This window comes from Leptinotarsa decemlineata, unplaced genomic scaffold (genome assembly GCF_025532065.1).
Source record: "Leptinotarsa decemlineata unplaced genomic scaffold, Ldec_3_MD MMD2_P_RNA_scaffold_2, whole genome shotgun sequence".
NCBI lineage: Eukaryota > Metazoa > Arthropoda > Insecta > Coleoptera > Chrysomelidae > Leptinotarsa > Leptinotarsa decemlineata.
Window position 1 is genome coordinate 12,092,460 of NW_027412529.1, and position 23,786 is coordinate 12,116,245.

Sequence of the window (23,786 nt, forward strand, 5' to 3'; positions counted from 1 at the left end):
CATCTCGTGTTAACAGTACATTTCTTCTTCATATTTGATTGTTGCTTGTAATTTGTTTCATTGTAATCTCAGTTTCTTTTTGCTTAATATAATTTTAATTTTTCGGCAAATATTTTCAATATTGATAGATTCTTTCAGGGATTTAAAATCAATGTTATATCATTTTAGACAATGGAAGTCCAAATCAGTGAAGTGCACATGACATTGAAACTTTTGAAACAACCCAATATATTGGTTGTGTGATTATGATAATTATAATTCCACGAGGAATCATATTTGGATATTAGATAATAATGAAAAAATTCAAAATATGCTCACATTGATTTATTTCTGTTTCACAGATTATCTATTTCACCTAAATCCATAATGGAACACTAATGTCGATATATTTCTACATTTCAAATAATCTTTTTTATAATAACTTCCAAAATATAAATCATGAAGTTATAAAACAACAACAAAAATTAATTGGCGCTTCAGGGCCACTTCATTGATTCCAGTGGCTCATTTGCTTTTCCAGCTGCAGGAAAACCCGAAAAAACCTGCAGCACTACATCATCTGAAGATCTTGATCCGCCAATATCCTCTCTTCCATAAAACAAACACTTAGTGACACGACTATCGTTAAACTCAAACCAGTCCGTTTCGTCTTTGACCAAGGCGTAATAATGACCAGACTCAATGCTAGAACCACAGTGAACAATGTCTGCATGAAGATTATAATAGTGGTCTGCTAGATTGAAGTTCTCATCTATTTCTAACCTTCGTAAGAGTTTGGTGCTTCCGTCAGAGGTTGACTCATGTTTAAAGATCATCAGTGTTATTATTAGATTGACTGGTGCCTCAGCTATACTTGTTTTCTTATAACATTCATTTAGTTTGGCGCATGTTTGGCATTGCATGTCAGTACATGCATAAGTGTAAACATAAGTGCATAAGTGTTCACACTTATGCATGTACTGACAATTCTTCTGATGATTAAACACATTCATTTGATATTGTACATTTTTTCAGGACAAAACACAAGCAATACAGGAAACTCCTCAAGGCGTGTACATTTGCTGATAAATCTGAATTTCAATAGGGATAATATATCATTAATCCCACTAGAAATGTGACCGGAAATATGTGTGTTCACCTACGTTAATACTTCAATGAGAAAAAACCTCCATTCTTGATTTTCTCAGCTATTATCATATTTCAGTTCACTTCATTACTTTTTTATCTATCAGAAGGTATTTCAAGAACTGAAATGATAAAATTTTCAAATCCTTAGTTTGAATAGGTCAGAAATAGAATAATGAGCAGAGAATTCGTACATTTGTTGGATAACTACTCAGTTCTTGTCCAAAATTCTCCAGGTATTATTGATAACTGTTAAGTTGGGTTCCACTCGGTGACTGTGATTTCATGACCCCACTTCGCGGTTAAACAAAACCCGAAAAACGTGAGAGTGAAGGTGAAACAAGAGTGGTTCAACCATAGTCGATTCAGTTTGTGTATTGATATCCACTTGACACACTGAAATGTAAAAAATTGTTCTGGAGGTCTGAGAAAAAATTGCATTGACCGCAAAAATTGGTGGGAGTAATATATTTGCGTCGATATAAATGATTTAACTTCAGGCAGCACCGGTTTCGATGTTGATTCGGAATTAAATACATTCGTCGCTGTTTAATTTTTATAATGTTAATCTACCTCTTGATTTTTGGTGTGTGTGTGGGAGTGATGCTGTCCCATCCAGCTTTACTGTCTGATGACGAAGGTATGATGATTTTTCAAATTTTGACTATCGCTTTGACTGTGCTTTCTGTAAAATAATTCAATAGTTAAATTTTGAAGTGTTTTTGACAAATGTAATAGGAACACTTCTTCTGTAAATCAGAACTGTAACACTATTTTCAATGCGCGTTTTCAAAACCAAGTTGAGGTCATCAGAAGATGGTGTAATTCAATATCTGAACTCTACAAGTCTATTTGAAATTGTCAGTGTGAAAGTTCACTTATATAAGAGCCAATTTCAAAAAAGTGTATTGAAGAAGAGTGAGCGAAAGACTATTTGAAATAGTATTTTTTGGTTTAAAGCTATGGTACCCCAACTATACTCTTTTCGAACTGTTGAAAGTATTCAGAAGTCTAGTGGTATGTTGACTTACACTTGCTGAAATGATCAAGCACAAAAACCCATTCGGAAAGTCGTTTCACAAAAAGGTTGGAATTTCTAACCAACTGATCAGTGTTTTTTGATTCTCATGAAATAATAGAAGAGTGAGCAAGGGACTATTTGAAATCTAATTTTTTGCTTCATAGTTGTGATATTACACTTCACTATTTTCAGAGTCTCGGAAGCATTCAAAAGTCTAGTGGGATGTTGCCCTATATTCGTTGAAGTAATCAAGCACAAAAACCTATTCGAAAAGTCGTTTCATGAAAAGGTTGGAATTTCTAACCAACTGCTCAGTGTTTTTTGATTCTCATGCGATAATAAACTCTGACCATGGTTGTCTTTTCAAAAGGCCACCATATAGGAATGTTGTCTCTGAATTTACGTTTCCTCATCAATAGACAGCAAGACCATGCTTAATTAAAAAAGGAATCTTTTGATACTTATTAACAATATATGATTTTCATAGTCCTGAAGTAGAAAATATTTGTGCCTTCAGTTGTAGATAGTTCGCGAATTGAAGGGGTGATTTACCAAAAATCCCATAAATTTGAAAACTTATTACAACTGGGATTTTTCTAAAAGAAACGCTCTACCCTACAAAAAAAAAACATAAAAATGGGAAACATTCATATAGCACGATGATGCTTCCAAGATATTTCAAAAATGTATATTTCAAGACCCAACATATATCTCAAGAATGTCCCCCATTTTTGGAAATATACATTCATGACCAAATATATCTTCTATTACGAATAATGATATCTACGAGATTTATTTGAAATACATCTTCGAAACATTTTTAACATATTTGTTTGAAGGTGATTGACAATGTTTCGTGATGAATTTCACTAGTTCAGACTTCCATTGTCTACTATATAAAATGATTTGAAATCCCTGAAACAAGTAAAACGAATAATTAAAAAAGAATAGCTGAAAATAACAATTATATTAAGCAAAAAAAATAAACCTGAAATGAAATGATAGTGAAATAACCTACAAGTAAAAATATAATAATTGAATAAATAAAAAAATAATAAAAAATTAAAGGAATGAAAAAAAAAGGAAATAATAAAAAAGTATAGAGATTCCAAGACACGTTAGTTCACGACGTTTCGATTGTTGGTATCTACAATCGTCTTCGGGTGATGACTGGACTGATTCCTCCGAGAGATGACTATTTTATAGGTCGTTGAAATACTTTCACTTTCTCTGCTTTCCATTTTCCGCTTCACTGATTCCGTGAGAGATGACCGTTTTGGCGGGAGTTGGTCATTTTTCGTTTGATGATGGGTTTCCATATGTTTCGTATATCTACGCTGGCCTGGCTGAATACATTGTTGGATAACATGTATGCGGCTTCCTTAAATTTTCTCCTGAACCAATGTTCCTCTCTGTGCAAGATCTCAGCTTGGGACCACTCGATGTTGTGTTGATGGGTCCAAACATGGTCTGCTATTCCTGATTTGCTGGTTTCTCCTCGCTGTGTGTGCTTCTTGTGCTCGGCAATGCGAACATTCAATGGCCTCTTAGTTTCACCAATATAGGATTTTCCGCACTCACAGGGTATCCGGTAAATGCAATTCTTGGAATCGCAGTCCATCTGAAGGACGAATTCTTTACACAAGATGAGGGACTGCCAATGGGATCGCCACTTTCACCACTTTTACTTGTAGGTTATTTCACTATCATTTCATTTCAGGTTTATTTTTTTGCTTAATATAATTGTTATTTTCAGCTATTCTTTTTTAATTATTCTTTTTACTTGTTTCAGGGATTTCAAATCATTTTATATAGCATACAATGGAAGTCCGAACTAGTGAAATTCATTTTTAAGATATCTTTCGAATGCATTTTTTAGATATTTTTTCGGTCGGTCGATCGGTAGCCAGGCGGTTCGACGTGGGCGCTTTGTTCACTTACTCAATCGGCCTATGTGTCTGTCGATGGTTCAAGCCGCAGGCTAAATGGTCGATTTTCACTCGCTATCGTCCAACCTGTGTGAGAAATCATACGTTAAACGGTAAGACCTCGTTAATCCTTAGCTCGCACAAGTTTTAACTTTTGAGGGTTGTCGTTTGGGTTAACGGAAAAACATATTTTAAACATATTTTTTTAATCATTAGGTCTGTAACTGACATACTCTTCAAGAAATTCCACGAGGAAAAAATATTTGTATTTTTCAAATGCTTTTTACATAGGTTACTTATATTTAGGTAACATCCAGAATTTTTATTTACCGACAATACTTATTGTCGACCAAAAATTCCTATCCACAACTGTATCCACGATTCACTTTCCTTTTCTGTGCAGTTCGTAAATTCTGTTGCAGTTTCTGAATGAAAAAATTCTCATTTTTCTCAAAAAATATTTAGTCATTCATCAATTTCTATTCTATCTTCTCCAAAGTAGTCTCACTCAGATATAATACATTTGTGTCAGCGTTTTTTTTCAAGCCTCGAAGCAGTATGACCTACGCCACGATAATCGAAGGAAGAAGTGTACACCTTGACATTTGATTGAATTTGCCGTACTGTTTTTGGTTTTGGCTGTCCTGGGCTCTTTCATTAGGACGATATACCAATGATTATAAGTAAGTCTGGGTCGCTATTGACGTCATCCAACAATTCCTGAGCGATGCTCATGGGACGGTTTTTTGGTATAAATTCAGCAATTTTGGAACAAACTTCGCTGCGACACCCTTTATGTCAAACATTTTCGAAAAAATTGCACGGCATGGACTAACCGACATGGAAACCACATTTTTTCGTGTGGTTTCCATTGCCCAGTTTTACAAAAACTCAACACGTGTTTCACCATACAATGGCTTCTTCGCGCGTGTTTTAGAGTGAAGGTTGGTTAAGAATTTCAATCTTTTTATGAAACGACTTTTCGAATAGGTTTTTGTGCTTGAATACTTCAACAACATGCCACTAGACTTTTGAATGCTTTCAAAAATGCTTTCTAAAAAGAGTAGAGCGTGATATCACCACTATGAAGAAAAAAATAAGATTTTGGATAGTCCCTTGCTCACTCTTCTATTATTGCATGAAAATCAAAAGAACACTTCTTATCGATTGGTTGGATATCCCAACCTTTTTATGAAGCGAATTTTAGAATAGGTTTTTGTGCTTGATCACTTCAACAAGTGTAGTGCAACATGACACGAGACATTTGAATGCTTTCAATAGTGTAAAAAGAGTAATAATGTGTGGTATCACAACTACAAAGCAAAAATTAAGATTTCGAATAGTCCCTTGCCCACTTTTTTGTTATTACACGAAATTCCAACCTTTTTATTAAACGACTTTTCGCATGGGTTTTTGTGCTTGATCACTTTAGCAAATGTAAGGAAACATGCCACTAGACTTTCAATGATCCCAACAGTTTGAAAAATGTATAGTGTGGTATCACAACTCTGAAGAAATTATAAGATTTCGAATAGTCCCTTGTTCACTCTCCTATTATTGCATGAGAATCAAAAAACACGGTGGTTGGAAATATCAACCTTTTTATGAAAGGAATTTTTGAGCTGATTGCTATCAGCATTGGAATGTTTGTATACTTCTTCACAGCAATACATAGATTTCAAATCGTTCATGATGAAAAACCCACAGGGAACCAGTATCTGTAGAGTAGGGAGGGTGAGTGTAAGCCCACAGCACATAGGCCACATGTTTAGTTCAGGCCACATTATACATCCTTCCGAGGAGTTGTCCTCCTAGGTCATCGTTCATCCTGTCCTTTCCAGGAAGGTGGACAGGTCACTGGGAGACATCTCCTTTATATAGGCAGATGTAGGCGAAGACTCGCCGAACACACACTCCCTTATTGACGATTACTTCGGGCACTCGCAAAGGACATGCCTGACAGTCTTATCTTCCTGTTCACACATCCTGCATAGAGGTGAGTCCACTAGCCCCATATTATGGAGGTGTTTCCTTAGTTGACAGTGGCCAGTCAGAGAACCTACGGTTAGTCGTTTATTTTTTCTAGTCATCGCCAGATATTTCTTCGGCCCCAGCTTCCCAGGGTCGCCCAAGGTGATCCTGGCAAGATTGCATCCTTTGGTTTCATCCCATTAAGTTATCAGGCCATAGGTGCCACTGGGTCCTAAAATTCTTAGTCCAGCCGCTTCCTTCGCTAAAGAGTCGGCAATGCGATTACCTTTCTTTCTGTCGTGCCTTTTAACCCACCTCAGGATAATGTTATTATGTACCGAGGCTTTGGCTGAATCTTGGTGACACTCTAGTACTAGCCCAGAGGTTATACGTTGTCTGTTCAAGGCTAATAGGGCTTGTCTGCTGTCAGTGCAGATTGTTATGTTTTGCCTGAAATTCCTTTCTTGGTTATTTCTTTTGTGGCCATTGAGATACCAGCCAGTTATGTTTGGACCACGCTGGTATTTCTTCCCATTCTCCAATTAATTCTTAGGCTTAGTGATCTGCAGTACACTCCACACCATGAGCCTTCTTTGGTTTTTGAGCCGTCTATATAAATCCGAATTGCATTTGTATCATCTGACTCTATGTTCTGCTCAATTTGTATTTTGTAGGGTTCATTAAACACAAACCTGGGTTCAATTGCATCGCTTCTTGCCTGCAGCAGAGGTTGCGCAGTGAGCGCTTCCCATTGCCGCGATTGGTGATGTTTACACCAGCCAGTTGCTGTATTTGATATGATTTTGGGATGGCCGTTGCTTGTAGAACTTACGGTCCCCATACAATGGCTCCATACGTTAACATAGGTCTCATTATTGCAGTATAGATCCAGGTGAACACGGGGTGAAAGACCCAATGCGCGTCCCACTGTCCTCCGATATTGGTCATAAGCCACGTATGCTCTTTTTGATCTACTTCATGTTAGCTTCCTGTCGAGGATAGTACCGAGGTATTTTATCTCTTCAGAGAAGTTTAGTTTGCTTTTGAAGATTTCGGAAGGTTTTAAGCCCGTTAAACTTGTTTTCCTAGTGAAAAGGACCATCTCAGTCTTCTTGGGATTGATCGACAGTGAGTGTTCCTTACACCATGTTTCTATTGATTTGAGCCCATCCTGCGCTCTATCGCACAGTGTGTTTACAAATTTGCCGGTCTGCAAGATAACTTGTCATCTGTGTATGCAATTGTGTAGAATCCATTTTTGTTAAGGTGAATAATCAGGGTAACCAGAACTATGTTCCAGAGAAGGGGTGATAAGACCCCTCCCTGTGGAGATTTCCTCATGACCAGTCCTTTCACTGCGATGTCTTGTACATTAATACTTGTTGCTCTACTATAGAGCATCTTGAGTATCCATACTCCTACTACCAGGGGTACATTCCTGGAGGGGAACCAGTATAAAAATGAGAATTCATAACTGCTTTTTTTTCCAATATGGAAGGAAAACGAAAACTAATATACGCATATGGTGCATGATTTTTTCTGTACAGTTCTGTAAAATTCATTCACAAATTTTTTCTGTCAGGCTTCAAACTCACTTCAACTATAGAGTGGATATCTACTAAAATTGTATATGAAAACTCATGTCTCTCAAAAGACGACCTTTTATTGTAGATGCAGAAATATTGGCCTATAACAACAAACTGGTTAGAAATAAGACTCAGGAAGAAATGCAAGAAGAAACTCTGAAAGAATTTTGGAACAATAACGCAGCAATGTTTGTGAGAGACAAACTTTTCAGAAAGAACAATGAAAGTGAGTATACATTTTGCGAGTTCATGATTTTGAAATTCAACTCATACAGGAAAAATTAAGGAAATGGGTATTTCCAATTTGTAACCAAGCCAAGTATTGTTGTCAAGATCATATTTCAATTCAGAATGCACGATTACCACAATGTTTTCAATTCTGATAATGAAAATGTGATTCAGGAAACTGAAAAAATCTAAATGATCTTTACAGATACAGCTAAGAATGTTATATTATTCCTTGGTGACGGAATGTCAATCCCAACTATAGCTGCTACAAGAGTTTATATAGGAGGAGAAGAAAAACAGCTTTCCTTTGAAAAATTCCCATACACAGGACTATCTAAGGTAAGATTTTGAATATTCAATGAAACAGAACAAAATACGGGCTAGTTGGCCGAGGTCGGATACCAGACTCTCTGGAAAATCATTGTGATCTCCTGATTTCATATATAATATACAGATTCATCGACAAAAGTTTGAAAAACAAATTATTATAGTACAAGGGTTCATATTCGATACGTTTTCTGTATAGTCAAAGAATGTTTATAACAATATTTGTGTCTTCTACAAGCATATTATTTTGATTTTTGAATCGCCTCATGCAAATTCACGAACTGAATTAAATTTCTTGAAGATTAGTTCAGCACGTATCAATAATTACGGAGAATGATGCATGACATTTCAAACGTCATAGGACCATTTCTGTTTTAAGATCCGCAAAAATTCAAACGTGTCTTAATTGACGAAACGTGATTCCTGTCATTACTTGACTACAATGAGATTTCAAAGTTAGTATTGCAATCACGTAATAATAATTATTACTTTATTTAACATGTGCACATTTTTCATGAATAACCTTTGACGGGTTGCATGCAGACAATATAATTGAAAACCATCGATTTCATACTTCAAACATGATGTAATCGGTGATATCATTGCCATATCATTGGTTTCAACTTGGCGAGGAGAAATAATTGGCACATAAACTAAAACTAGATAAATTGGATAATCTATTTTGATTTGATTAAACATACATAATATAGTAAACAGTTTATCTATCATTCAATTTCATCGTGATTGTGGTTTTTTGCTTACCTGTGAAAGCATCCTGGAAAAATGTGAAACTTCCAATCCAAACTTAGTCAGTGGCTTTGGTTGATTGTATTATTGCGATTCAATGAAATAATCGCAATTGAAAAGTATAGTGATTTTCTAGAGACCCCAAGAACATTGGGCTTGAAGTTGCCATTGCTCTTCCATGAATCAAATTTCAGTTGGAGATGTATTGTCAAACGAAAAGTACTTCCTGGAAGATTGAACAACAATATATAATAACTATGAATGAAGTACGAAACATAAGTTTTGAGGAAAAATCTAACGGAACGATCAACGATATTGGGGAATTTCGTCAAAATCCATAAAAAACTGAGTGCTTGGCCAACAAGAGGATCAGCAGTACGACCATGCTGATATCATTCGAATAGATCACCTATAAACCGGTATTGGGGTATCAATGCAGGAAAGATCCGACTCAAACAGCAAAGTGTCTGAAACAGCAAAAAAGCAAAAAACTAAGTGCTGGGTCAGCAAGAGGATCAGCAGCAGAACCATGATGATACCATTCGAGTAGACCATCTACAAATCGGTTTTGAGGTATTACCTCTCATCAGTGCAGAGAATATCCGACCCAAACAGCTGAAAAACTAAGTGCTGGGACAGCAAAGTCCCACGCGCAATACAGAAGACCAGCAGCAGGACCATGCTGATATCATTCGAGTAGATCACCTACAAACTGGTTTTGAGGTATTATCGTTCATCAGTACAGGAAGGATCCGACCCAAACAGTGAAGTATCTGTAACATCAAAAAAAAGCAAAACTCTTGAGTGCTGGGACAACAAAGTTCCAAGCACGTGATAGAGGACCAGCAGCAGGTTTTGAGGCATTATCTTTCATCAGTGCAGGACCCAAAGAGCGAAACTAAAAGCAAAAACTAAGTGGACACCAAAGTCCCAAGAACATGACAGAGGACCAGCAGCAAGACCAAGCTGAAATCCCTCAGCAGCAGCACCATGCTGCTGAAATGAGAGTATATTACCTGCAAACCAATTTTGAGGTATTACCTCTCATCAGTGCAGGAAATATCCGAACCAAATAGCAAAGTGTCTGGAACAGCAAAAGAAAAGGCAAAAAACTTAGTGCTGGCTCAGCAAAGTCCCAAGCACATCGCTGTTTGGGTCTGATCTTTCCTGTAATGATGAAATTTCATGTATCTGTCCTCGATACAGTCTTCAGAGACGGTTTGAAATCAAGATAATCATGCATGCACACTGATAATTCATTAATCAAAATCAAAACTCATAACAAATGAATGATCAAATGAATAATCTGGAAAATTTGAACACGATGAAATTCAAAATTTCTGCGAAAAATTTTTTTAAGTTTTAGTTTTATCATGTGTGAAACATAAATGAATAAGAACTCACTGGAATAATTTTTACTCAAGTCGTATTTTTATCATGTGTGGAACTTACATAAATAGCTCATTTGTAGTCTTCTTAGATATTTTATCACACTGAGGAATTTCAGAATTTGTTATCAGCTCATAAAATAGTTGAACTGGAGTGATAGTATCTCATGATTAGTGACTGGAAACAAACAAACATAGATATCTTTAATGAAATGAATATAACAAATCCATTTAAATGAAATGAATACAAAAACTACTTTATATTTAGTTTCTACTTGATAATGGGGTAAAACCCGAAACCGGTCGTAAAATAAAATAACTAGTGTAAATTAGACAGAATTGTTTTTCATTCATTTCATTAAAGTGATAATGCATTTCCACAAAAAAAAAACAAGTCATCAATTACACAGATTACAAACATAGATGTGACGCTATGTGTGGAAGACATGACGGCGAGTGTTTTGGCGCGAATTTCAAATAATGATATTAATTCTTGTGCCCCAGACTTTTGATTTTATGAAGAATATTGGGTTGATACTATTCAGCATTATGAAACAGTGTTTCGAATGAAAATCTATCTATTGCAATAACAAAAATATATATGAATATAACCTTTCACAGCTGGCGTCAATGTTTTGGTTGGTATCCGGGTTTTGCCGTGGTCTTCTTTGGTTACAATCTCCAAACGTTTCAACTGCAACTGCGGCAGTCACCTTCAGTGGCGTGGTCTTGATACTCTTCTTGATGTATCAACTAACGTATCACAAAACATTTGAATGCATATGTATCAGATATCCACAGAATTAGCTCTATCAGTAATTTAATGTATGATCTCTTTTGTACTGATGAAAAACAGTCTGTAAGAAGCCCGGAGGTGGTTTTCTGAAGGAATTCTCAGTACATATATTCGAGACTCATTTCATATTTCTTTCAGGTAAAAATTGAATGATGAACTCTCTGTGAAAGTCGGAAAAAAATCGGGCTCAAATCAACGTACTTTCTACAATGCGGTCTGAGAAGTCGCGAAATAAGTAGAAATTTTTCAGATCTTGATAGTACTTTTACTGCTTGATCTATTCGCGGGCAGATGGCGCTGTACGTAACCTCATTGATATTTCTTGATATATTCACGGGCAGATGGCGCTTTTCGTAACTATCAATTATTGTTCGATCTGTTTGCAGGCAGAGGGCGCTGTACGTAACTATCAATTATTGCTTGAGCGATTCGCGGGCAGATGACACTATACGTAACCTCCTTGATAGGCTGTTCAAAAAAAAAATCAAAATGAAAAACACATTTTGAGAATTATAAGTATTAGCGAAATTTTCTACTACCGATGAAATATTTAAATATTTACAATTGCCGTGATTCAGTACAGAAAAAAGTTTTGAACGAAACGGAAGATACATTTTAAAATCTAATTCGATTATTTGGAAGCAAACCAGAATATGAATTTCAACATTGAAAACTTTATCGTAAATTGTACACCTAAAAAATTCAGTTACTCAAATATTTCAAAAAATCGAAAAATTAGAATTAAGGTGCTTGACATACCTATATATCAACATATGATGCACTGTTTGGAACCTTTGGTGTAGTAATGAATAGTACTGGAGTTTTTTCCCAACACCAAATCGTTATTTTTAACACCTCGACACGTGTTTCGATCACCAAGTGATCATCTTCAAAGAGGAAGATTAAAACTAAGGACTAGTGCGAGTTCATCCTATTTATGCTATAAAGGTAACTCATAAAGGTAAACCATCCAGGCATACCAACCTAAATTAATTTTACAATTTTGCCATATCTATTATTTTACAATATATGTTTATATAAAACAATTTTCAGCTATATAAAAATTAATTTCACAATATTCCCTATCCAAATTTATTTTTGCAATGTGTCCTTATGTAGTAATCAGTAAACCCAACAACATTATTTTATTTTATTTTAACAAGCTATATAGTATGTTTTTTGGTATAGGTCCGTCATAGTTATTCATAATATTATTGTGTTTACTTATTTCTACACTCTCATAGGCATCTAGTTGCCTGTTGTTGTTAACTTGTCTAACTAATCTTAATGAACTGAAGTCTATGGAATGGTTTTGTTGCAAAATATGATGGTCGACTGCTGATTTTTCAGGTCTTCCATATTTTAAGTGTGCTATGTGTTCCTTATATCTTACTTTAATAGATTTTTTTGTCTGTCCATAATATTTTGCATCGAAGTCCTTACATTCAATTTCGTAATTTCCAGACATTTCCGAATTCTCGACTTTGTCTTTTGGATTTTCCAAAAGGCTCAGTAGTGTGTGACATGTTTTAAAAACCACCTTCTTTCCAAAGTTCCTCGTATTTTGGTGGTATGGAACTGAGATGTACTTATCTTAGTTTTTGTTCTTTCTGAAAGTCGAGATTTCGTTTATCTCTAACCTTAATTTCTTTTTCCTTATTATGTCATCTACAATACCCCTCGAGAAACCGTTAGTGGCTGCTATTTCCTGTATTGTACGTCTTTCTTTTTTGAACCTATCATGTGTTAGAGGGAAAGTCAAAAGACGATGCACTAAAAAATTCAACCCAGCACGTTTATGCTGTCCACAGTGATGTGAACTGTCAGGAATATACCTGTACGTGCTTGTTTCTTTTCTAAATATATCGTATTCTAACCCTCCATATTGGCTCCTCATTACCAAAACGTCAAGAAATGGTAGTTGTCCCTTATTTTCTGGCTCATATGTGAATTTTATTGATGGACATCTATTATTTAAAATGGAAACAAAGTCGTCAATATTCGATTTTTTGGTATCGAATATCGCGAAAATATCATCCACATACCTTACGGACCAATTAAAAATAACGATTTGGTGTTGGGAAAAAACTCCAGTAATATTTATAAATATAAAATCAAAAGATTGATTTGATAAATAAAATGATTAACTGAAAAAATGTTTTCAGTTCATTAATATTTTGATTGAAACTTCAAATCAAAACATCAAGACTGAATTGTTTTTTGAAATGATTACTGCAAATTTTCTCTTTACTTCGAAACAAATTTTACAACTGTCCGCCCTCTGTTGGAGGCTTACTGCATCTCAGTATTACTATAGAATTTCAGACCTCAAACTTTATTATATTGTTTGAGAGGAATTTTACATTTTACATTCGTGCGCCGTATGTTAAAGATTTATGATACTAGTGACTAGAAATGATTTTTGACAATAAATCGGACTGAAATGTGAAAAACAAATATAGTTTAAGAAAACTAAAAAACACGCTTTCAAAGAACATCGAACTAAAAAGTTTAAAATATTTTTTAAATAAGCCTAAAACAATAACGAACGAAAAATACAAGTATTATTGTGAAAAAAGAGTGGGCGCTTTGTGCCATATTTTTGTATATCAGGCGCCCGTCGCTTTTTTCACAATAGTATTTTTCGTTCGTATTGTTTCAAGCTCATGTAAAAAAATTATTTTCAACATTTCAGTTCGATGTTCTTCAAAGGCGTGTTTTTTAGTTTATTTAAACTATATTTATTTCATTGCTACCTCAAAGATCGTTCGTGAATCCGCTCCAATAACGCAAAATCGCCACTTTATTGACTACCCTTGTGAATCTTGTATTCAATTACTGAAAATAAATTAAAATTAAGTGACGAGTTCCAGTGGTTTTCTAGAGTTGGTGATCTTGAATTGAAGACCAGCTTTTTGATAAATTCACCTATAGTCCAGAAATTCAAAACAATAATAACAATATTTTATGTATAAAGAAAATCTGGAAAAATGACAGAATATGTTTTTGTGTTGAAGCTGTTTTTCAGGATTCTCGGCCATGGAATGCAGGTTTTCATGCCAGACGTTTAGTCGATGACTGCGGTAGACATCAACAGAGACAATGACGTAACGATACAAGTGCTCTGGTTGTCATCAACGCATATTCTTTATAGAATGTATAGTTTAGTTTCTGTATAGTTTCTGTTGATTGAATTTAAAGAACTTAAACGAGAATAATTGAGTGCAAGTGCTGTCATATCAGGTAATTTAATTTAACTAATAGGAATGAAGCCACTCAATATCAATGGAATGAATTCAGATATCCTAACCAATTTTGTAGTATTCACTTTGATGGGAACCAGACACTTCAATCGCCTTTGATAATGTCTACAGCAGTTGTGAACGAAACGTCAAGCATAAAACCTGCGAACGACAGCTAACAAACCCAGAAAGTTTCTCGTGAAATTGGTTTACCCTCTTTCGAAAATTGATTTTTTTTCTCAGTTACTTTTTTATTGCTGATTGCAAATCCATAAATTTCATAAGGAAAAAGGAATCAATATGCAAAGCACCTAGTCTGATGTTTGAAATTTTTCCACAAATCATTCAAATTATTCGACATTTTCGATAATGGGGTTAGGTTAGATTAGGTTAGGTCCAAAGTGGGTGGGTTTATTTGACCGTCCACCGCAACCCGCAAAGGTTTATTGTGGCTCACACCTATTCACACTCGACCACATAAACCCAGTCTCTCAACGAAGCCGATTAGTTTGTATGGTGAGTGGTCTTTCAGGTCATATGGTAAGAGTACTCTAAAAACCTGATTCGGTCCCCAGCGGGGCAGGCACAAAGTATATGCTCGGCTGTTTCATCATTATTAAGGTAGTCGAATAGTCAATGTGCAAGATTCCCACCTTGATACCCGCGACAACCTTCCCATATGAGGGTTTTCGCACGTCAGCTACACCTGACGATGACTTAGATTCAACCGTGCAGTGCTTTTCCGCCTCTGGTTTTGGTGAATCATCACTTGAGAGCAAAGTTTGCTAACCTGCTCATCGGGGGTTTGTTTCTCCACTTGAGACAGATTCTACGCCGCTCAAGAATTTGGTGCAATGCGGTTTCTTAAGGTACCCCGCTCTTGAGGAGACGACCCAGTCGTTTCCTGGCTGTACCCCTAAACCTTTTTTTTAGGTTCAGTTATTTGATCAGGAGTTGGAGAGTTGAAAAGTTCTCGCTGCTGATTTAAATTTACAGGGAGGTCAGCAGGGTCCATCGCACAAAGACCCATATAATGGGGAGCAAAACATTATTGGAAAGATATTTTTTGTAATGGATTCAATATTTTTCATAACTTGATTAATGTAGCCGTTACTCGTGGTAGGAGATCATTATGAAAAATGAGAATTGATACTTCCGATGTTTTTATACTCTGTAAGACTGTGCAAGGCGGAGTAAAACGTTGTGAATGAAACACATGAAGATAAATCATTGTCCTGATTTTCAGGCAATGGGCATATTTTTCGCAAAATGATCTAGGTAGAAGTCGTGATCAGTGACATAAAAATTATACGTGACCCTATTTCGGTGACTCAATTTTAATTTGACAATTGATGAAATACAAACTTTTGAAGGTATCAAAAATAGAAAGATTTTGTAGTATTCGCAAAATTACTTGATTTTCATCTCTAGGGGTATCTACAGAGTGTAACATAAGTACATTGAAATATTCAAGTGATGTATTCCTGAGACAATTAAAAAAAAAGTCTTTATGAAGTTGTGTCCGAAAATGCTTCGTTTCGGAGATACGGGGTGATGAATTTTTTTTCGCTTTTTGAAAATAACTCTTGCAAAAAATCAGCACGAAATTCGGTACCCGGGTTTTTTTGACGTGGGAATTCATAATTTCGTATTAATTTTCATGTAACATCTAGAGGGCGCTGCGTACCCTTTCATTATTTATTTCAAATTGCCCTAACTGTAAACTTTTGGTACTTTTCATGGAAAAACCTGATTTCCACACCTTCTCGAAGTAAAAAAGGTACACCTCCTCAACAACGCTGAAGGAGATATTTACAATGTTCTATATCGATGCCTATTACTTAGCTCCTAGGACGCTAAGTGAAGTTGCTGAGAACATTACAAAAACCAGGTATGTGGTGGATCTAATCAAAATGAACAACTTTTTCCTATGAAATGTTTGATGAAAATAACTAAAATTGAAAAAAAAAACGTATGACAAAAACCAACCATGTTTTGGTTGTTTCGAAAACGAATCATTCTTCGTTCAACATTTTATAGAAAAAAGTTGTTTATTTCGACGAGATCCACCACATACCTAGTTTTTGTAATGTTCTCAGCAACTTCACTTAGCGCTCTAGGAGCTACGTAATATCCATCGATATAGAAAACTGTAAATATCTCGAAAACGATCACCTCCAGCGTTGTTGAGGAGGTGTACCTTTTTTACTTGGAAAAGGTGTGTAAATTAGGTTTTTTTCATGAAAAGTACCAAAAGTTTACTGTCAAGAAAGTTAGGGCAATTTGAAATAAATAAGGACAACGTACGCAGCGCCCTCTAGATGTTACATGAAAATTAATACGAAATTATGATTTCCCTCTTCAAAAAACCCAGGGTACCGAATTTCGTGCAAATAACTTATTTTTTGCAAGAGTTATTTTCAAAACGCGAACTAAAAATTCAATTTCAACACCCCGTTTCTCCGAAACGAAGCATTTTCGGACACAAGTTCATTTAACCTTTTTTCTTAAAATTGTCTCAGGAATACGTCACTTGAATATTTCAACGTACTTATGTTACACCCTGTGTAAAAGAGTCTAGAAAATAAAATCCACCATTTTCAACGACCGACCTACAAGCGAAATACTTCTTCTACTTGTTAACTTTTCTGTGTAAAATTCTGACAGTTTACTTGTTTCGGATATTTTATTTCTGTACTTCATCAAACATAGATGTAGATCGATCCATTTTTCCTTTTTTTAAGTAGAAGAAATTGATATAAACATATTTATCAGACCTATTGCGTGGATCACCAAACTCCAGATTCGGCTTGTTCAGCTACAGCTTACCTGGGAGGAGTTAAGGCTAATCTTGGAACAATAGGAGTATCTGCAGCTGTAAGGCCAAATAACTGTACTGCCATGAATGACGTGGAAAACCATGTGGATTCCATAGCGAGATTGTTTCAGTTGAAGGGAAAGAAAACAGGCTTAGTTACCACTATGAGGGTAACGCATGCTTCTCCAGCAGGTTAGTATTACTCCTAACTATTTAGCATGTTTATCAAATATCTTTCATAATTCAGTTTGATTTCTTCCGAAATTTAATAATTTCAGTATGTTAATTTGCATAAAATCAGTAAGAAATTCTTGTCAATAAATCATTGATTTTTTGGTTAAAGTCAAAGCTTGACTTGATAAACATCACTCGGACTTTGCACCAGAAAAATCAATCTTTGAAAAGTAGTTTGCTGAGTTTAAATGAGGTAACAGCATAAAAAAAGTCCACAAAAAAAATTTGAATGACCGCAAAGTGAGATAGCTGAGGCTCTAAAGACATCGAAGTAACGTGTTGGACATGTTGTGCATGAATATTTGGGTATGCGAAAGCTCTCTTCAAAGTGCGTACCACGCGAGCTCACAAGCGACCAAAAACAACAGCGAATTGATGATTCTGAGCAGCGTTTGAAGGTATTCCACCATAACATAAACATGGCTACATCATTTCACACCAGAATCAAAATGATCCTCATCTGTGTGGACTACACGTTGTTAACTCCAAAGCGTGAAAAGTCGCAACAGTCGGCTGGTCATATTATGGTAACAGTTAATTAGATTGCGCATGGTATAATATCCATCAACTACTCAAAAAAGGAGAAAACCATCTACAACGACTATTACATATCGTTACTGGAGCGTTCAAAAGAAGAAATCGCGAAAAAAGATCTCTTTTGAAGAGAAATTAGGAGGTGTTTTATAAAAACAATGCACCATGTCACAAATTATTTGAAACGATGGCAAAGTTGTATGAATTGGGCTTTGAATCGCTTCCGCGTCCACCGTATTCTTCAGATCTCCCTCCACCGACTTTCTCCTATTCTCAAACCTCAAGAGAATGCCCAGTAGAAATGATATGCATCGATGAAGAGGTAATCGGCTAAACTGACGGTTGCATCTGAATCTGTAGATAAGGGAGGATGATTGTAGACTAACAGCACTTAGGCCACATGTGACCCATTGTACATCCTCACGAGAAGTTGTTCTCCTTGGTCATCGTCCATCCTGTCCGTTTCAGGAGGGTGAACAGGTCACTAGGAGATATCTCCTTTATATTGGCAGGTGTAGGCCAAGACTCGCCGAATACCCACTCTCTTTGGCAACCTTGAGGTGTCCCACGGTGGCCTTCGCGAAGGTTTCGGAAGGTGCATCGATATTACTGTCGTTGCGCGGCTTCTTCAACCTTCTTGGAGTTCCCTCCGTGGAAGTGCACAAGTGAGGGAGCTTTCCTGCAGGGGCAACCGGTTCCTTGCTTTTATTCAAGGCGGAGCCCTTGGCGCCCGCCGCAGAAAGTGCCTTTGCTGTTGAAGGTGATCTGCCAGCCTCATTCCTAGCGATATATTGGGGTGGACATTTCTGTTCATCCCCAGCCACCGCCTAAGATTGAGATGAGCACTTCGGTCCAGCCTCGAGATTGGTTTTGTTTTTGTTGAGTAGCAAGGAAAGAGTTGATCACCTCTGGTAGAGCTCCGCATTGCCAGAGGTAGGCTGATTACAATGAGGTTTCGCCCAGCTCCCCAATGGGATCGTTCATGACCGCGGCCATTCAGCTGTCGGCACAATTCCTTATACCTTAGCTTGGGTAGGCCAGTCCACGGTGGCATGTTTTGCAAAAGCTTTTGGGGGGTTTTAGTCCCGCTCACCCTACTCATTCCTGCCACTGACCAGGAGTCCGGCGACCCCATCCGCAAGGGCTCATTGGTTTCCCGGACAGGGTCTCCACTCCCTTAGCAGTTCCCCTGGGGACGCCACCTGGGGACGCGCTTGACGCTATATTGAGGCTGAAGCTAAATCATACTAGTAAAATGGTATCGGAAAATTGAATGATCGCTATAATCGTTGTATCGCCATAGAAGGCAACTATATAAAATGATAGAATCGAATTTTATCAAAAAAATCATATCATGTTATCCTACGAACTTTTCAGCTTTGGGATCTTGTTTCATCTGGTTGCCTCACAGTGAATGCTGTAGTGAAAGACGGAGGGCGAATTTTGTTCAGCGGTCGATGTCAAAGTTTGGCTTGCAACGAATCGTTTTGAAAAGTCTCGTTTACGTTTGATATTCGTTGATAGAGTCTACTGTTGAACCGTAGATGAGTTTTCATGAGGAAATATGTCATGGTTTTTACTTACTCAAGCTCATCACTCAAGGATAGTTGAGGCAACCAGTGCATTCATGTTCCAGCGAGCACAACCGATAAGACGTTGGCAGGTCAGAACAGCGTTTTCAGGTTTCAGATCATGGACTCTGGTTTCATTATTATTCTTTCCGATCTGAGAGTTTAACTCTCGTTGCACTAATAATTCTTGAAACTGTGTGTTTGGTGTATAAACATAAAAAGGAGTTTGAATTTATTTCTTCTCCTTATGCTACTCGTAATAGCATATTTAATATCAGACTTTCCATACCTAAGTAAACATTTTAAAGTATTAATAACATTAAAAATAATAATAACAATAATTTTATTGCTTCTGAAAACGTGTATATATATATATATATATATATATATATATATATATATATATATATATATATATATATATATATATATTCCAGAGTTACACCTCTCGAAGCGAAGCAGTAACACGTCTTGATAATGCCATCTGAGATGATGGCGAAACGTCGACAATCGAATAGTACACAACGGATGAACACCCAAAAAAACAACACATCATATTCCACCATCATATTCCATATATATATATATATTTTTATTTATTTATTTATTTATTTATTTATAAACGGATTTCACCAAATATGACAAAGCACTTTGATAACCATAATTTGTGCGATGGTAGAGAATTAGGAATAATTCAGAGTTACGAGTAGGTCTGTTTGGAACTTTAAAATAAATCGAGTGGAGCAATGAAGGACAATCAAACTCCCCTGTTAGTATCTTGTTCTACTATCTTCCTAGCTAGTAATATTCAGATTTTGCATAACGTGCATGTAATCGTAATCACCATATTGTAGATCTATTTTAAAAGCTATACACCTCAAAAAAATTTTATGTACTCTTTCTCTTCGATCGATGTGAGTTTGATAAAATGGTGACCACATTTGTGAGGCGTATTGAATGACCGAATGAACCAATATTAGATATAACGTTCTAAAAGCAAATACTGATAGTTTTTTAGCATTTCTAGAAATGAAACCCAATAATTGAAAAGATTTGCTGACTGCGGAGTCAATATCCTGTGCAAAATTTAATTGATGATCAAATATGACTCCTAAATCGCAAATTTCAAAAACCCGTTAAAGAGTGTTTTCAATTTGATAATCAAATCGAATAGGATTTTTGGACCTAGAAAATGAAATACAATAGCACTTATCAACATTCAGAGACATTCCATTATTTTGTGACCAGTTGATCAATTCGTTCAGATCAGATTGAAGACATTTACAGTTAAGGTTGGTTTTGATTGGCATGTAAATTTTGAGGTCATCAGCGAAGAGAAGATATTTACAGTGGCGAAAGTTTAGAGCTGTATCATTAATAAAAATATTAAAGAGAAGTGGACCCAGATGGGATCCCTGCGGGACGCCTGATGTGACCTGAATATCACTGGAAATGTGGTTTTGAATTTTTATCAGCTGTTTCATATCAGATTAATAACTGTTTAATCAATATGTTAACCAAGTTGGAAAAACTGTTACTTGAAGTTTACTAATCAACAAACTGTGGTTGACTGTATCAAAGGCCTTACTGAAATCAGTGTAAACTGCAGCAAATCCATGTTGATTTTCATTTAGCATATTTTTGCAATGCCACGAAAGATAGTGCACAAGTAAAGATTCGTGTATATATATATATATATATATATATATATATATATATATATATATATATATATATATATATATATATATATATATATAGGGCTTTTCATGATGAGCGTTAATTAGCCGTTTCTGACAAACTATTCAACGGATCAACCTGAAAATTTCACAGTATGCATTAATAAAATAAATATGACCTACACGCCTAAAATATTTCAGACGATGCGGCGTTGTCGCTTCTACTATAAAGTAGCGGCTTCTTTGATTTTTCAAATGGAACACCCCGTATATAATATCATGTTATGATTCATTATCACTTTGTCAACAAATTCATATACTATTTTCCTATACCAATCTATTACTGTTTAGAAGATATAAATTAATTTCGATATTTTTTTACCAAACAAGAACTTTTATAAATGCTGATAATCTTGAACTCTCTCGCACTGAAACCATCAAATTTCAAATGGAGTGAAGTGATACTATGAGGATATTCACTACGAGTCATATTTTCATTTGCCTCATACAGGGTCTTCAAAAAATGTAGATACTTTGATCTCACGAAAAAATGAGTGGAACTCATTTTTTTCAAATGAAACACCCTGTATATTTCAACATTTTCGAGCTCTACATCTAATTTTAGATAAACTTTGTTCAGATAATACTATTTCCATTTTGAACCGTTTTCGAGATAAACTGTTTCAAACGGAAACTGACGTGGTTTTTTTATACTTAGTAATATTTCTTTTTGATCCAGTTTTTTAACTGTCTCAGATCAGTCAATTCGTAATTGGTATGTACCTACCTTAGAAAAAGTTACAATTTGTATACATTGAGGTATTGGTCTCTAACGTACAACAGTACACATTAATATTTTTTAATTGTGTGCTTTGGAAAAATAGATAAACCAATTATTTAACGTCAGACTTTCGTTGGTGGTTTTGACTGATTGTGATAGCTACCAATTATAGTAGAATAATGTCAAGATTAGGTTACAGTAATGAAGATTTTTTGAATTTATTAATAATTTATGATGAGTGCAATAGAATTGCAAGTAGAACATGCCGAGTATTTCATGAAAGATATCAACAACTTCCGAAGCCGAATAATAATGTGATAAATCGACTACTAAAAAACTGTAGGTTGAATGGAACCTTCCGTCCAAAAAGAAGACTAAAGTGGATGATGATGACAATGGTATAACAGTTTTGGGATACTTTCATGCATTTCCAAATGCTTCTCTGCACGAGGCTGAAATGGAGATAGGTATACCCTACGTGACAATTTGTCGAATTCTTAATAAGCATAAATGGCATCCCTATAAGTTCTACTATGTTCAACATTCGAAAGAGACTGATTTACCTCGTAGAGTGGAATTCTTTGAATGGTTACTTGTCAAGACTCAAGTGGATGAACATTTCCTTGACAATATCATATGGACAGATGAGGCCAAGTTCACAAAAAATGGAGTTTTCAATAGACACAACAGTCATTATTGGGCGCCAGAAAATCCCCATGTTGTCCGCCAAAGGAATTTTCAAGAAAGATGGAAATTCAATGTATTTTGTGCCATGAAGAATGAGTCAATTTTTTATATCGAGTTTTATGATGATAATTTGAATGCATCAAAATATGAAGATTTACTGAGAAATGGAATTCAAATGATTTTAAATAATAGACCAGGAAGAGAACGTGTATGGTACCAAATGAATGGTGCTCCACCCCATAATTCTCATTCAGTCAGCGAAGCTTTAACCGAAATCTTCGAAGACTGATGGATTGGTAATAATGCACCTTTTCGTTGGCCTCCTAGAACACCAGATGGCAATCCATTAGATTATTTCGTGTGGGGTTTCATTAAAAATATGGTTTACTCTACTCCAATAACAACAATGGAAAATATGAAATCGAGAGTTACAACTGCTTTCAATAGTTTGACTCCAGACTTGATCAGAAGCGCTACACATGACAATCTTTTGAAGGGATCACATGTTTGTTTGAGTAGAGGTGGAGATGTGTTTGAACATATTCTGAAATACACTGACGATTAAATTAACTCATTAATTTATGGGTTTATTATTTTCAGTTCGTGTTTCAGCGTTAATAAAACTATTATTTGAAGAGAAGTTTCATTCGATGGTATTATCTGTGACTAATTGAGAAACATCAAACGAAATCTGTTTTACAAAAATGAGTGATGAACAAGGAAACCATGTCAATTTCCGTTTGAAACAGTTTATCCCGAAAACGGTTCAAAATAGAAATAGTATTATCAGAACAAAGTTGATCTAAAATTGGATGTAGAGCTCAAAAATGTTGAAATATACACGGTGTACCATTTGAAAAAATTGAGTTCCACTCATTTTTTCATGAGATCAAAGTATCTGCATTTTTTGTAGAACCTGTATAAGGCAAATGAAAATATGACTCGGAGTAAAGATTCTCATAGTATCACTCCACGCCATTTCAAATTTGATCGTTTTAGTGCAAGAGAGTTCAAGATTATCAGCATTCATATAAGTTCATGTTTGGTAAAAAAAGTATCGAAATTAATTTATATCTTCTAAACAGTAATAGATAGGTATAGGAAAATAGTATATAAATTTATT

General features: G+C 35.6%; 1 protein-coding gene and 1 long non-coding RNA gene across 2 annotated transcripts in view; one reads left to right on the forward strand and one right to left on the reverse strand.

Moving 5' to 3' along the window:
• The first annotated feature begins 1,476 nt into the window (after positions 1-1,476).
• The window catches only part of LOC111515419 (membrane-bound alkaline phosphatase-like), a 37,439-nt gene continuing 15,129 nt past the window's right edge, over positions 1,477-23,786 (forward strand). Inside the window, exons 1-4 of the mRNA XM_074183592.1 lie at positions 1,477-1,765; positions 7,717-7,857; positions 8,065-8,198; positions 17,135-17,369. Of these exons, the coding sequence (XP_074039693.1) occupies positions 1,687-1,765; positions 7,717-7,857; positions 8,065-8,198; positions 17,135-17,369 (589 nt within the window). The 5' untranslated portion in view covers positions 1,477-1,686. The remainder of the gene's footprint in view (positions 1,766-7,716; positions 7,858-8,064; positions 8,199-17,134; positions 17,370-23,786) is intronic.
• On the reverse strand, positions 8,973-10,501 carry LOC141485922 (uncharacterized). The gene is made up of 2 exons (XR_012467537.1): positions 10,386-10,501; positions 8,973-9,159 (listed from the first exon to the last, which is right to left on the reverse strand). It is a non-coding gene; the product is annotated as an uncharacterized lncRNA (long non-coding RNA).